The sequence below is a fragment of the Sarcophilus harrisii genome, chromosome 5 (genome assembly GCF_902635505.1).
Source record: "Sarcophilus harrisii chromosome 5, mSarHar1.11, whole genome shotgun sequence".
Lineage (NCBI taxonomy): Eukaryota > Metazoa > Chordata > Mammalia > Dasyuromorphia > Dasyuridae > Sarcophilus > Sarcophilus harrisii.
Window position 1 is genome coordinate 231,843,155 of NC_045430.1, and position 17,149 is coordinate 231,860,303.

Below are 17,149 nucleotides of genomic sequence, written 5' to 3' on the forward strand. Positions count from 1 at the left end.
TGCGACCTTTTTTAACTCAAGAAAATTTTATATGACTCCTGGTATATAGGTATATAAAACAGGTATACAAATAAAAAATTTAATGATGATAAATCACAAAATAATTTACTTCAAAGCAATTCTTGGCAGATATATAATTTTACCATTTGTTAAAGATGAAAGAAAATTTGCATACTTATGAGATGGATAGCTTATTTATCTTTATATGAAGAATTAAACCTTGGGGGAAAGTTTGATACCTTTTACTGTCACCAATTTTTTTATGACCCCCACATTCAGATAAATTGCAACCTCCAGTTTAAGAACCTTTGCTAGAACATGAGGGATCCCAAAATTATGATTTATTATCAATAAATGTTTGGTTTGTATATCTATTTTATATACTTATATACCCAGAGTCATGTAAAAGTTTCTTGGGTGGAAAAGGGCCACAAGTAAAAAAAGTTTAAGAAGCCCTGCTCTGGAATGTCAAGGTAAAGAGCCCCACAGTCCCTGCCTACAAGAAATTTATCATCTATTGGGAAGGAATAGAGTCTGTACATGGTGAAAGTATTTCCACAATCATCATGCTGCACAAGAAAAATCAGCTCAAAAGAGGGAAAAAATGAGAAAGGAAGGTACTATGCACTAGGTACTGTGCTGAGTGCCTTACAATTATTATCTTATTTGATCCTCACAACAAACCCTTCAGGGTAGGTGCTATTATTATCTCCATTTTACAGATAAGGGAATAAATGCAGACAGCAGTTTAGTGACTTGTCCTGGATCAACACAGCTAGTAAAAGTTGGATCTGAATTCAGATCTTCCTGACTCCAGGCCTGGTATTCTACTTTATCACCTAGCCATGTCCCACCTGAATGCCAAAAGGCAAGATAGCTTCTGCCCAGAGATATTGAAAACCTTCAGCTAATTCTTGAGCGTAATGACCCACAAAACAGAGAAGCTCTGTTCCAGCCATTCTGGGGAGCAGTTTGGAACTACCACCACTAGGTTTCCATCCCAAAGAGAGCACATAAAAGGGAAAAGGCCACACATGGGCAAAAATAGGTATAGCAGCTGTTTTTATGATGATGGATTGGAGGAGGATGGAAATTGAGGAGATGCCTATCAATTGGGGAACAGTTAAACAAACTGTGATGTAAGATAATAATGGACTACTGTAAAAAATAATGAGCAGGATGATTTCAGAAAATACCTGGAAAGACCTTCACAAACTGATGCAAAGTGAAGTGAGCAGAACCAAGAGCACATTGTATACAGTAATAGCAGTATTGTGTGATGATCAACTGTGAATGACATAGCTATTCTCAGCAATATAGTGATCCAAGACCATGCAGAAGGACTCATGATGAAAAATGCTATCCATCTCCAGAAAAAGAACTGATGAAGTCTGGTTTCAGTTTGAAGCATACTATTTTTCACTTCATTGCTTCAGGTTTTTTTTTTCCTTTTGTTCTGTTTCTTCTTTCACAACCTGACTACTGTTTTACATAATTGCACATATATAACCACTATCTAATTACTTACCATCTTAAGGAAGGGGAGGTAAAAGGAGGAAGAAAATTTGGAACTCAATTTTTTAAAAATTGAATATTAAAAATTGTCTTTGCATGTAATTTGGAAAAAATAAAAATATTATTAAAGAAAAACAGCAACAGGGAAATGGCTCAAGTGGATAGAGTGCCAGCTCTGAAATCAGAAAGACTTATTTTCCTGCGTTCAAATCTCTCCTCAAAAATTTGCCCTGAGTTTAAAACTCCATGACCCTGGAAAAGTTACTTAAACCGTTTGTCTCAGTTCCCTCACCTGCCAAATGAGTTGAAGAAGAAAATGACAAACCACTCTAGTGTCCGGGCCAAAAACACCCGGACCAACCGGGTCCCACCCGGGTGGATGGGATCATAAAGTGTGGAGCATCTACAAATATACATCTTTCTTCCCTAAAACTTGTTATATAGACAAAACAATAGAAACATATGCCAAACATTTCTCACAATTCCTTATTCTTCAGGATACTTTTCACTCAACTATGACTAGAAACAGTCAATGTGTGATTAATACATGTTAAATTTGTAAAAACAAACCAAAAAACCCTGTCCTTTGACCTCCAGCCATAGCTATGACTTTCAATGGTAGTCACTGCTGTAGTTCAGTCTCCTGACACCACATACAAGCATCCCTGCCCTGTACTCACTGATTAATGCCACATGGCACTTTGCCTCCAAACTCCAGGTATTCTCTTTAATGTTTGGTTTGGGGCTTCAGTGTGTCCTTAAAGAATGTATTCTGGTCCATCTGCTTATAGTTAGTCACTCAGTTTCAGTCCATAGCACAAGCAGACCCTTGGGTATTCGGTTTCCACTTGGGTTCTCGGTATATCATAGTTAATAATAATGGCTAACATTCAAGTAATGGTTTGGTGGAGTTTTTTTTTTTCACTTCCAAGTTCTAATTTGCTTCTTGACTGGTCTTCTAATGCAGTTTATCATTAGTTATAGGTAATGCAGATGATCTAAATAATTAGCTAACATTCATGTAGTATTTTAAGATTCGCAAACTTTCTGTGCATTCTCTCATCTGATTTGTACAGTCTGGAAGATTCATATCTAGGATGCACTAATTCAATACTAAGAGTTTTCCCTCTGAGATCTTATTAGTGATACTTTCATTTAATAATAATTACAACTTACAAGTGATACACATTTGAATTTTGAGAAGTTATATGTGATGAAGATAAGGACAATTTATTGACTTTTTTCTAGAGGGTTGGAGGATTAAACAACATTTTGTATATTTATCCTCATGTACTATTCCCCCAAATTATATTGAATAAAATCTTAGCCATCACATATAGTTCTATTGCTCTCTAATAAAGTTTGCATTAGTATGAAATCAATATCAAAACAAGTAGTCATACCATCATGAGAAATTTAAGACTCTTAGAAACCATAAAAGATTTTTTAAAAGAACTAATGTAGCTACTAATTTAAGAATGCAAGAAAACAAGCATTTATTTAGTACCTACTAAGTGCCAGCCACTATGATCAGTGTTTTAAAATACTTCATTTGATCATCACATTAGAAAGATAATGTGTTTGGTGAGTATCTCTAGAGTTATTTATATAAATCTCACCACCAAACAGACTCTCCTCCTTTGATGTAGGAATCAAAAAAAATGTCAAATAATTCATTATTTTAAATCATTCCTGTTATAAAATTGAATCTTACATAAGGTATTTTCCATTGTTTGATGCAATTAGTAGCATTAAGTCAAATTAAATGCTTGAATTTCACAGCAGAGTTATGATTCAGTCATTACACTACCTACTTCTAACACCTATGGTGAGGGATAACTTCTGTTTTAATAACAAATTGCTGTAGTGAAAAGAACGCTGGGCTTTTTCTGTCAAAACTTAGAATAAGCAGATGCTATATATTTAGAAACCCTGTTTTTACTTTTAAACAGCCTCCACGATAAAAGCATCAATTAATAGATTCAGCAAGTATAAATGATCAACATTAAATTATCAACATTTAATTAGAACTTGTTACCACTTCAAATGTTTTTGGCTTTGATGAGATTTTTTTTTTCATCACAGGGGAGGGTGGAGATAACAAAGTTATTAATTGCTGTTCTCATTAATTTCCTGTAAAATACTTGAAAGTGAGGGGGAAATGTTGCTGTCAGAAAGTTTCTATTTGCTCTGAGGTCAACCTGGTCTAAGTAAGGAGTGCTCTGGCCTCCCAAACAAGGGGGAAAGTCCCTAAAGCCAACAGTGTATTAGCAGACCACAAAATTATCTTAGAAGTAACTTCATAAATGAACTGGTAGCCAGAAATAATTAATACTGCCAAAATGGATTGATTGTGATACTTGAAATCCAGATTTTAAAAAATAAGAAAGAAAATTGAAATTACCTGAGTATTTTCAACAATGTAAATCTTATGTCACAAAGATTACACTTATAATTAACAGACACTATTCTTTTGTTTACATCCAAGTTATTTGATCTGAAATAAGACACAAAACTAAAAGTAAAACTGCTTGAAAATATACAAATTCTAAGACTCTGCCTGATGACTCTTCCAGGATCAGAATCAATTAGAAAGTGGTTACAGAAGCTGACATACCTTGGGGACAGAATGAACCTCAGCTTGACTTTATAATTTGAAACCTGCTAAAGATTAGCAAATGAGGAGCCTGGTTAGACAGTTCACAACTCTCCTGGTTAACAATTTCCCAGGCTGAGCTGATGTCAAATCAAACAGACTTGAGTGGGCATTTTGAGTTCTTTAAAACAACTCCTAAAAGAGCCCAAGGGCCATTAGGGGAAAAAAAACAAGTCAGCAATATAATAAAAAATATTTGACTGGGCTTGTTGCCTTAGGAAAACTATTGGCAGGGTGAATGACTGATGAAGATGCCCTTTTTATATAGAATTTAATAGGCAATGTAGTACTGTCCTAGTGGGTTGTATACAAGGGTTTTTAAAGATATAAACTAAAGTTACTGTCATCTCTTAAAAGTGATTATCAATCTTGATCCTCCTTCCTCCCTTCCCTCATACTTGTCACCATTTCATTTCTGAAACAAAATAAGTGAAAAGCTGTTAAAAGCCTACCTTAAGTCAATTCATTTTAACCAACATTATGGTCCTGGTATGTCCCAGGAACTAGAGATTCAAAGCAAAAATAAGGAGTGCTCTGGCCCCCAAAGAGCTTACATTCTGTTGGGGACTACAAGAGATGCATAGGATCATCTAAATTGGAGATGTTTTAACAGGAAGAAAAGATTTGGCACCTGGATCTTGAAGCAAATGAAGGATTCTAAGATATAAAACCAAGGAGAAAGTGCATTGGACGTTTGGGGAAATAGGGGAAGTGATCCACATGAATACAATGAGATGGGAAATGGGAAATGGTTTGGGAGGAACAAAGAATAGTGTGGCTCCAACTTGGATTATATCAGAGACAGCAATGGGTAATAAGGGTCCCAGAAAACAAATAATGAAGCAGACAGCCTCCTCTCCGCAGGGCAGTGGGGATCTCTGTGGGCAAACATTTCGGACACTGTCAGACATTGTTTAAGTGTTTTCCTTTCTTATAAGGAAGAGTTCAATTTAGGGAAAGTTGAATTGTCTATTCTGAGATGATGATTTAGAAGGAAGGATGGGGGAAGAGAGGGAGGACAGAGACAGACAGAAACATAGAAAGAGACAGAGAGACAGAGACAGAGATAGAGACAGAGACAGAAAGACAGAGAGAGAGAGAAAGAGAAAAAGAGAGAGACAGAAAGATAAAGACAGAGAAAGAGATACAGACAGACAGAGACAGAGAGACAGATACAGCCAGACACAGAGACAGAGAGAGAGAGACAGACAGAAAGAAGACAGAGAGAGAGAGAGAGAAGACCAGAAAGGTAGGTTAAAGCCAGAATGGGGGGATGGGACAGACATTACTAAGGAGTTTATAGTTTATCCTAAAGGCATCAGTAAACCACTGAAAGTTTTGTTAGCAGAAATGTGACATGTGCCTTACGCCAATTGTTTTGGCAGCTATGTGGGAAAGGGATTGGAGAAGGGGAGAAAACCTTTCAGTTCTGCTTCTTTCTTGGAATACAAAGAAGGAGAAGTGGATAATTAGATTGTGGAGTGGTAAGTCACTGAACATCCTTAGGTCGTGGCTTTCTCATCTGTACAATGAGAAGGATCGGAATATTTCATAGAATCACAAAATATCAGAGCTGGAAGCTTCAGGGGTGTATAACAGCACTAGAAGGTGCTCATTAGCTCCCTCCAACAGCAACCATTCCGCTTATGAATAGCGCTGAGGGTGATAAAGTTTGTCTCTCCATTAAGCCGAAATCTTCCACCCTGTGATTTTTTCACTAATCCTCTCTAATTGTGCCCTCAGAGGTCAAGCAGAAACAAAGCATGTAACAGTCAGGTACCCCAAAGATAGCTATAATATCTTCTCTGGCTTTCTCCTTTTTTGGATAATCACTTCCTATATATCATGGTCCAAGAACTTTCACCATTATGGTGCCTTCTTCTGGATGCTCTCTTGCGTATCAATCTCCTTACAAAAAAGTAGTGCTCAAAAAAGAAATATGTGGTCTGGGAAGGCCAAATAATGGTAGAATGATTACTTCTCTAGTCCTAAACATTATTCCCTTTTTAATTTGGCATATGACCATATTCATTTTTTACTGCTATGTCACACTGTTGCCATACTGGGTTTGCAGTCCACTAAAACCAAGTAACTTATTTCAGAATAGCTTTCTATTCATGTCTTATACTTTTTAAAGTGATTTTTGAAACCATATTAAGATTTTATCTTTTTTCCTATTAAATTTCGTTTTAGTAGACTCAGTCCAACATTCTAGTTGGTTAAGATCATTTCAATGCCTAATTGTAGAATCTAAGGTTCCTGAGGGTAAGGATCATTTCATTTTTTTAAAGTCTCTTTGCTAGGAAGAGTGCTTACACATATTAGGCTTTTATTAATTATTGAGCATTGAGTAGATAGTCTATTCAATAGAGAACTTTTAAACTACTAAAAGAAAAAACAAATTTTGCTGTTTTATATTCCCATTATGACAAATTTTAATTTTAGTGATATTTTAGCAGGATATTAAAATTTGCTTTTAAAATAGGTGATTGACATTTTTAATGTATTTTTTGAAAATATTTCAAGAAATTGAAACTATTTCTAGTTATATGAAAAGGTGCTCCAATCACTATTGATCAGAAAAATGCAAATTAAGACAACTCTGAGATATCACTACACACCTTTCAGATTGGCTAAGATGACAGGAAAAGATAATGACAAATGTTGGAGGGGATGCGGGAAAACTGGGACACTGATACATTGCTGGTGGAACTGTTACGGATCCAGCCATTCTGGAGAGCAATTTGGAACTATGCCCCAAGAATTATCAAATTCTGCATACCCTTTGATCCAGCAGTGTTTCTACTGGGATTATATCCCAAAGAGATCTTAAAGGAAGGAAAAGGGCCCAGATGTGCAAAAATGTTTGTGGCAGGTCTTTTTGTAGTGGCAAAAAACTGAAAACTGCCCAGCAGTTGGAGAATGGCTGGGTAAATTGTAGTATATGAATATTATGGAATATTATTGTTCAGTAAGAAATGACCAGCAGGATGATTTCAGAAAGGCTTGGAGAGACTGACATGAACTGATTCTGAGTGAAATGAGCAGAACCAAGAGATCATTGTACACTTCAACAACAATACTATATGATCATCATCTCTGATGGAAGAGGCTCTCTTCAACAATGAGATGATTCAAACCAGTTCCAATTGTTCAGTGATGAAGAGAGCCATCTACACCCAGAGAGAGAGGGCTATGGGGACTGAGTGTGGACCACAACATAGCATTCTCACTTTTTTTATTGTTTGCTTGCATTTTTGCTTTCTTTCTCAGGTTTTTTTTTCTTTATAGATCCAATTTTTCTTGTGCAGCAAGATAACTGTATAAATATGTATGCATATATTGCATTTAAAATATACTTTAACATATTTAATATGAATTGGACTACCTGCCTTCTGGGGGAGGGGGGAGAGAAGGAAAGGAAAATTTGGAACACAAGGTTTTGCAAGGATCAATGTTGAAAAATTATCCATACATACATTTTGTAAATAAAAAGCTATAATAAAATAAATTTTTTAAAAAAGGAAAATATTTCATCCCCACAATTACATGTATAAATGATTTTTAACATTTAAGTTTTGAGTTCCACAATCTATTCCCTCCTCCTTTCTCTTCTTTCTGAGTCAGTTAGTTATACTTACTTAACTTAATATAGGTTAAACATGTGCAATATTTACTGTATTTTTTTAATTGTGATTTATTACATTTTGTGAGCAAAACATTCTGGTTGAATACATTTATTTTATAATGCAAGTTAATGGGAAAATATTTAATATACGGCTTTTCAGGTGATTTTCCAAGAATATATCTAACATTTAAACTGAGTTGTATATGTATTGAATTTTCCTGCCTTTTTTTTTTTTTTTTTTAACTTTTAATTGCATAAAGCAATGAGGTTTTCAATGAATTCTAATCTTCCTTTTTTGCTCTAGGCCACCAAAGCAAATTTTTTTGTCCTATGTAAACAGACTGAAATTCTATTCTTTCTGTCAAGTTTTATATAACATGTTCATTATTACCCTTTGCATATTACCCACGCATTCCATAAAGATTAAAAAAATTTCTTAAAGATGTTAGATCTGTTGTGGTGGTCTGAGACATAAGGAACTATTGCAAAAATAATGATTATTCATATGTTTACCACATATATTAAATTTCAAAGAGGAAATACTGTCAAAAAGAAAGACCTTTCATATAAATACAGTATTCTTAGAAAATTTAAAAGTGAACCAAGCAGCATCAAGTAAATGAATTCCCCATTTTTAACAATGTTATTAATATTTATATTTCTAATGAATTTAGCTGATCTGTTCCAGGCTATTGGTATTTTTGAAATATAAAATCGTGAAATAATGCAGGTATAAAAGCAAGATTAAAAATAATTTTAAAGGTTAATATGCCATTGTGAATCATTCTTACATTCCTGCCAATGTGCAAAATAGCCAGTCCCTATCCTTCTTTAACCAAGCTTCAGAATATCTTCATCTGACCAGTGAGTAATATTTCTAAAATCACATTAATTTAGCTTTTAGCTTTAAATTATAAATATTCAATTACATAAACCAGATGGTGATTATTTATTAACTCTATATAGGATTCCTATCAAAATATCAATGTTGTAAAGCAACATATTTCTAAGCAACTAAAGTTAAATCCTCCCCCAAACACAATCACAAATAGTTAAGCAAACCCTAGATGAATTGACCACAGTGCTTACTTTTATTTGAAGATCTTCGGAACTGTCTTGTGACATGTAGAGAGTAAGTAAAATCGGCAAGGCATTTGTCACAGCCACAGCACGTGCATGCTCAGGAGTGTGTCTTCCAATCTGTCCTAAGGCCCAAGCAGCAGCCGCCTTAATATGATCTTCTGATTCTTCTGACAAGCAGACTGCCAACTGGGGCACTCCCTGCCGTGTGGATCAAAAGAGCAAGTGTTATGAATCTCGAGCAGGATTAAAGAGCCTTCTTTGGCTCCAAAACATTAGAAGAAATCATTTTAGTCTTGATCCCTTTCCCACTAACCGGCTCAGTAGATGAGCATATCACAGGGGCTGTCATTTTTGGAGTCAATAAAATGACTAGAACTAATTTACTTTAATTATCTGTAACAATCCAACTAAATGGAGAATAACTCTGCTAGATTCTTCAAATCAGCCTTCATGTAATCAAACAACAGGCACCACAGACTAGATAGTAGATGAAATGAAACACTTTCAGAGTGACAAAGCCTGAAAATACTTAGGATTTCAAGATCTCTAGCTTAGCTTTGTTTTAAATAACCAATCTACTATTTTTAATTTAAATAACTTGTCATTGTTCACCAAATAAAATAAATCTGAGGGTAGTTATATTCTGGATTGATGATATAAGCTGGACTCCTTAAAATAACCTAAGTTATTCGTTGAAAGTAGGATATTTTTTTTCAGTAAAAGCAAATTAATCCATGAAAAAGATCAATATTTAAACATAATCTTGTATTATTTTAACTTGTATTATTGTATCATATTTTATTTTGCATTATTGTATTATATTGTATCATGATAACTCTTTAAAATATAAATAATTGATGTACATCAGTTGTATGCTTCAATGTTTTACTTTGAATCTCCAATTAATCTTTATATTCATAGCAGAAAGCTAGAAGATTCAATATATTCACTAGTTTACACTCCTATAGAAAATACAAATTGTCCTACTAGGATTTGTATGAACCTTATTTTCAAATAATTTCATAGTTGTAATTATGATCATCTTAAATTTATAACTGTAAGAATTCATCTTTATACACTCATGCTACTGGAATGGAAGTTAAATCATTTTTTATTCCTTTTGGTGCCAGTCCTTTAGCATGCCCATTAGAATTCATTTACTTTTTAAAAAATCTGCCTAAGCACTTAATTGGTTTCTTTTCTAAAAAATTAAAGATGGGGCTGCCAGTATAAAAGGTCACCCCCCAGTCTTCAGAGTGAGATCTCTACCCAGGGTGTCCACATTTCAGCCGTTAAGTCGAAAAGACAGCAATTCTTAGCAACCCCTTCAAATTCTGTAGCTTCTGTTGTTCTGACTACCTTGCAGGGTTGTAGTGAATTTCAAACAAAATATAAATGTGAAAAGTGCTTTGGAAACTATAAAAACGAGACTCAGAAGTGAGATGTTGCTAACATCAGTTCATCCTGCCAAGAAAGTGGTAGGAGAGCCGGCCTTGTCTTTGTGACTGTGGATGGCTTGCTCTCCGACCAATCTAGACATAGACTAGGAAAGGGTAAGGTCACCTTGTAAGTCTGAGAAGGAAAAAGTACAGGTCAAAGGCAATCCTCCCCTTTCCCACTCTGTCTATGTTTATGCCTTCTGGTTACCTAGGAAACCAGCAAAGCCATGAAACATTAATCCTATTGGCCCAGACATAATCCCTACCACCATCACTACCACCATCAGCAGAGACTTCACTATGACCAGAGGCTTAAACTAACTTTCTCAAGTTCACATGACAACTTTCAAGTCTATCTCTGAGAAATGGAACTAGAGAAAGAAATGTGGGGTTTCTAAATCTAATTAATAGCAGTAGTAAAAAAAAAAAAAATAGGAGAGAAATGGGCAAAAAAGGGAAATGGAGCAAAAGGGAATCATAAATTAGATGGCAGATGAGGATGGATGACGGATAGAGAGAATGTTCTGAGGATTAGCAAGGGATTGAAAAATCCACATTTCTCTTCAAGCAGAGAAGCAGGTTTTCTACCCTGATAAGAAGTCCACACCTTAGGGGTCCTTATAGACGCCATGACTATTTGACTAACATTTTCTTCCTTTAGAAGGTCAACACAAAAAGCCCAAAGCTGAAAGAGCAAAAATAGGTCTATATTCTTTTCTTTCCTTACTGCCTTCCATCTATCAAGTCAGTTTGTTTGAAGGAATGACAAATGAAACCTACCTGCATGAACTCCTTTGCCATCCCCGTCCCCAACTCCTGACTGAAGTAGAAGTTCCAAAATTCAAAGAATAATAATGACCTTAGTTTTGAATATGATAATGTAAGTTATTAATGTAAAAAAGCCGCATTAATTGCATGTTTAAAAGCTCACTTGTCATTCCAGAAGCTCATTAATAAATACAAAATACCAAAAACATAGGGTTTCAAATATACTTGATATTTACAGTTACAAAAATTGTTCAAATAAAAGGATTGTTTATTGCAAGGGCTAAGGAAACAATTTACTTAAAAGCTCATTGAAATGGAAGCCTTATCCTGGCCCAGTACATTAAGAAAGTTATCTGAATATATGGCTAATAAAAAGGTATATGTTCAGAGATTCTTTTCCTCTGGTTACATAATATGCCATTTTACATATTTTATGCTATGAGAACAATATCAGTCTATAGATCTTTCTTGGAATCTCATTGTAATGATAATAGGGAAATATGAAGAACTAACCTTGGAGATGATCACTGCCATAGCTAGGTTCTCAGAATGTGCAGCTACATAGCCAAGCATCATGATGCCAGGAAGCCTTATATTTCCTTTGCAGGAACCAATACAATCAATCACAGCGGCAACTCCTCCTGCATTAACTATTAGTTGTGAAAGCTGCAAGAAAAGGACCAAGGTAGAAACTTCAGGCAGAAGGCAACAGGGTCGCTTTTTCTTGGTACATTTCTATGGTATCCCAAATATTTTTTATTTAGGATTCTCAAAGTGTGCTTCTTTAATAGGATATGTGCTTATTATCATAACTTACTTCTGAATAAAGTAAAATTTAATATACAGATTTCCTATGCATTTACTGAAGAAATACCTAACTGCAGCCTTCCTGCCTCTTCAGTGCATCAATATATATATATATACACTTGTGTGGCTTATTCTGTGGTTTAATTTTTCATGCATTGATGGCACAACTTTTATCCCTATTATAATGGGTGTCAAAATTTCTCACCTAGACTCTGAGCCTAGGGCTAACTCATAACTAGCTAGCTATTGAAACTAACAATCATAAGTGGGTCTAAGGATGATTAATCATTGAGTAGAAAATACATTGTCACATTGGGAATATTCTAATCTAATTATCCTTCCTTAGCTAGTAACTATTTCCAAGTGATTTTATTTCAATCATGAAGTGTCTAGGTCAAGTTAAGATGTTTGGTGAAATGAAAAATGTATACCTTAAAGGAAGGAAAAATATTTAGTCAATGTGGCTATTGCTAAAAATAAACAAAAAAAAACAACCCTAGAAACTACTTGAGAATCTGTTCACTTTCTGCATCTTATTATTTCATATTTTCTATTCATGTAGAAGGCACCAGGAAGGAAATAAATGTTACTCTGCATAACCTTTATACAAAGGCAGTATCTATTATACAACCATTGCAAGTATGAAAAACTGCATACCTGCCTGAAGAAAGATCAAAAATGTGGTAATGACTAGTATTCTCTCCACTCTGGAAATGGAGAAACTGAGGCCAAGAGAAATGAAACGTCTTGCCCAAAGTCATTTTAATAGCGAGTTTGTGAAGGGAAGAAGTGGATTTCTGACTCCATGTCCATCAGTTTAACCAATGCAATGAAGCTAAGGTGCCATTTTATTTACAGGAGATTTATTTTGTTGTTTTTATTTACTTTTTACCTCAGGTGTATGTTTTGCTATTTCTCTAATTAACGTGGAAGCATTTTTCTTGACGTATTCATCTTTGTCCTTCAGGCACGTAAGAACCACAGGGAAAATTTCTGCTTCAACAACCATTTCCGCCAGGTCCACCGAATGCTTGGCTATCTGACTAAGAGCAGAAAGCACTTGACGCTATTGAATAAGAATAATTATTTAGACTCCATTAGAGAGGGTTTGTAAACAATTTTTTTCAGACTTTCATAAGCCTTTCTACATAGACTTCCACGGTTTGGGGCATAAAGGAAAACATAAGCATATATTCATGTGACTTGAATTTCATTCATATCCAACTAAGAATGCTCACTAGTATCTAAAGGTAAAGGTTTCTTTTCATTTACTAAAGCTTCACACAATGGTAAATGATCAAATAAAATAATCTTCAACTACAAAATCCCATAATTATGCAATTTTCAAAATAGAAATTTATGCCATATTTAGGTTTCTGTTGCTAAAAACTGACTTTTGAGGCCCAAGATTTAAATTTTGTCATAACATTGATACCATCTTTCAAAAATTCAACTTTTACTTTAATGTAAATAATAGAATTTTCTAAATATACTAAATGACATTGCACATATATAACCTATGTAAAATCAATTATTGTCTCAAGAAGGGGGAGAGAGAAGGAAGGGAGGGAGATAATTTGGAACTCAAAATTTTAAAAAAATTGTTAAAATCGTTTTTAATTATAATTGGGGAAAAATAAAATATTATTTAAAAATATATAGAGGTTCCAAAAGTCTTCATGTGACTTTTAACCCTTTTTTGAGATACCAAACAAGTCTAACATCCATATTAATAAAAAAACACATTTAAGAAATGATAAATCTATAAACAAGATAATATTAATATGGCATTATGTTGTTCTACTTTAAAAAAACAAGAATATGTTTTAGTGGGAATGTTTTAATTATTAGTACTACTGATGTGGATACATTTATGCTCCTTGAAATATTTCATTCTATTGCAAAGCAATTTTCCTAAATGTGATTCTGTTTCTAAAAATGGATTTAATGGATTATTTTTATACATCAGAAGACCTATGCAAGGTAACATCTGTTCTCAATGAAAACTGAGTGATTATTTTAGGAATTTTATTTTTAACAATTTAATTCATAGGAATTTTCTTTCTAATATTAATAATGAAAACTTAAAAAACATATTTTTAAAGTACCTTCAGTTTAGCATCAAGGTTCAGGATCATCTGTGCTAAGTGAGCAATTGCTCCTGCATCCACCACTGTTTGGGCTAACTCTGGAGAATGCTTTGAAATATCGCTGAGAGCTGAGGCAGCAATCCTTTTCAAAGCAATTTCTGGCTCCTGGATACAGAGTACTAAAAGGGGCACTGCTCCCGCATCCACCACAGCTTGCGACAGTTCTGTGGGTCCAAGAAAAGTAATTAAGTGAGTATGGGTGACTGACCCTTGTGCAAGCCATTTTTCACCCTGACAGATACAGCAAAGAAAAAAAAGGGGAGGGTAAACTGCACTGTCTCGACATCTGCATTTCAAATCAGCCCTCCTGGTTTTCATAAACCATGTGGACCAATCCTGAGCTGAAAAGAATACAGGTCAATCGATGGACCTCCATTTACATGCACACATTTGAGGTAGATTAGGCTGAAATGGCTTGTTATTCTGCTTTTTTTTTTTTAAAGAGAGAGAGAGAGTAAGCAGATGTCAGCTGTTTAAGCCCTGACTATTTTGCGTTTATCAATAGGCAAGCATTTTATGCATGGTTTACAATAACAGAGAAAATTAAAGTACCAAAATTTGACCAACCATCCTAATTAGGCAGTATTTGTCCTATTTATGTAAGCAAACATTAACATGGATCATGTGTCAACGCAGTAATAAAGAATTTTTTAAAATTCCATTTCTTTTGGATCACTTATCAAAAATTATTTTTTACTTTAAAATGCAACACAAATATCTAGTTACAGTATTTAGAACTTTTAAAACATGCTTTCCTATTAAAAAACCAGGTTCTGTGATGTATCTAAATACTAAATATTTAATGTTAATACTTAATCAGTTCATCTTTACCACATTAAAAATCAGGAATCAGAGCAATATTTTAAGTAATTTGAATGTTTTCATCATATGATGTGCCAATTAATGTACATATTCATTAATACCAGTTCTACAGGAGTTTTAAAATTTGAATAATTGAAGATCCATATGAAAAGATTTTGAAAAATTGCCACAGAGTAAGATTAGGATATTGTTCATATCTACATTGATACATATCCATATAATTTTAATGTCCTTTTAAAAAATTTTAATGAAAAAAATATCCTTTTTTTAAAAAAAATGTTGTCTCCTTTCTAAAGTGGCCCCTTCTCTTCCCTTGTTTTATAGTGTCACTATACCTTAAAACTATTATATCATAATTATCTGAATTTTCATCAAGTATTTTGATCCATCTTTCATTTAAGAAGATATGATTCTTTTATTTGAAAAAAAGGGAGGATGTGCTGCTAGTAAAAATCTTACTTTTTCAAAAAAGTGGTATTACTGGAAACACTACTAGAAAAGACAGCTGCTGTTTGCTCCAACTTTGTTTTTTGTTTTTTTAATTATTTTAAGAGCACAGAAGCACTTAGTTTCTATCACATGATATTTACAGTTTAGGTAGGATATAGGAAGTAAGTTACACCTTATGCATTACCTACATAACAAATGAAGAACTCAATAGTTTTTTATTGCCTTACTTAAAAAAACATCTGGTTTCTGAACATGAAGGGATGTTAATATATAATTTTCTCCAAAACTAAAAGCAAGTAAAAGAAAAATAAAGATAGAAGACAAAGGCAGCAACAGACTACTGGAGTATCAACTTAACAATAAAATAGATCCCTCTGAGACAGCTTCAAAGCTGGTGATGAGCAAATAGGTGATAATATCACTGGGATAGAAAGAGAGCTCATTGTATTCTTTCCTAATATTCACCTTTTGTAAACAATGAGAGCAATGGAACTACATAGAAAGTTGAACTGTATATGTCTCTAATCTCTAATCCTATATCAAATGAGTCATTTGATGTTTCCATTGCATGTGTGTGATGCATATATATATATATATATTTGTGTATATATATGTGTATATATCTTTATCTAGATAGATAGATAGATAAGATAGATGGGTTTTTCTTGAATCCAGACAGTCTATCATTTGTCATATATGTTTTTTTTTTTAAGTTAGGTCACATTAAAACTTCACACAATATAAATATACAATGAACTGAACCCATTTGCTTGAAGCGAGCTGCCAAATTACTCCATCAGTTCATGTTTTTCTTTTTAGATTATATTTAAATTTCATTGACTATTTTCACAATCCCCACGTGTACTTTTTCTTTCATTGTGAAATCATTAGGCTTATATCTTTATTCCTTCCCCAAATCCTACAAAGATCAAATCAAACCCTGTTACGTGAAGTTCCATGAAGACAGGAAAATGTTTTGTTTTATCTTCCTATCTTAAGTAGATAACAAATGTTATTAAATTGAATTCCCCTGGCTGTTTTTAACTACTCAGTTCATGCTGTCACCCTTTGGAGTACACATGATGTATGCATACAGTAACACAGAATGAGGCTAGATGTGGGAAAGTAAGGTCTTCAAGGTGTCTTTAAATACTTGAAGAGCTGCCTTATAGTAGAAGAATTAAGACAGTTTATAGAGAATGATTTCTCTATTTCAATTTTATTAAAATTGATTAAAGATATTAAAGATATTTCAATTTTATATCAGAAAGGACATAATAGAAAATATTGTACTTAACTGCACATATATCTTTATCAATTGATTTTTTATTTATTGTTTACATTCACTTTCACTCATTGGGAAATACTTTGCATGAAAAATACTTCTACTGTTGAAGACAAGCATCTCGTCTCTAATTTCTATCATTAGAGAAAATGCCAGAGGCTTTATAAGGTTAAATGATTTTCCCAGTTACAATACCAAGGGAAGTTAGAGGTGGAAATGAATACCACTTTTTCTTGACTCTTAAGGCTAACCCTATACACTCCTCTAGCAGTTTTCAAACTTTTTGATCTTAAGACCCTTTTTTACTTCTAAAAATTATTAAGCATTCCTCCCTCCCCAAAGGGCTTTTTTATGTGAATTATTAATAAAATTAAATATTAAAATATATTACATTATGATGAAAACAGGTTTGACCTTATTGACCTCCTGATTGTCTCAGAGATCCTTAAGTGTCCCTGGACCACAATTTGAAAATCTCTCCACTGTCATTCTGTTTCTTGTGTATCTACGTGTGTGTGTGTGTGTGTGTGTGTGTGTGTGTGTGTG

At 33.9% G+C, this 17,149-nt stretch overlaps 1 protein-coding gene across 2 annotated transcripts in view; it reads right to left on the bottom strand.

The window, feature by feature from the left end:
- Nucleotides 1-17,149, bottom strand: part of SPAG6 (sperm associated antigen 6) — an 83,209-nt gene that overhangs the window by 18,608 nt on the left and 47,452 nt on the right. For both annotated transcript variants that reach the window (XM_012551247.3, XM_023505085.2), the window contains exons 6-9: nucleotides 14,005-14,210; nucleotides 12,789-12,962; nucleotides 11,603-11,755; nucleotides 8,889-9,080 (exon numbers count right to left, since the gene is read on the bottom strand). In XM_012551247.3, coding sequence (XP_012406701.1) covers nucleotides 8,889-9,080; nucleotides 11,603-11,755; nucleotides 12,789-12,962; nucleotides 14,005-14,210 — 725 coding nt within the window. The remainder of the gene's footprint in view (nucleotides 1-8,888; nucleotides 9,081-11,602; nucleotides 11,756-12,788; nucleotides 12,963-14,004; nucleotides 14,211-17,149) is intronic.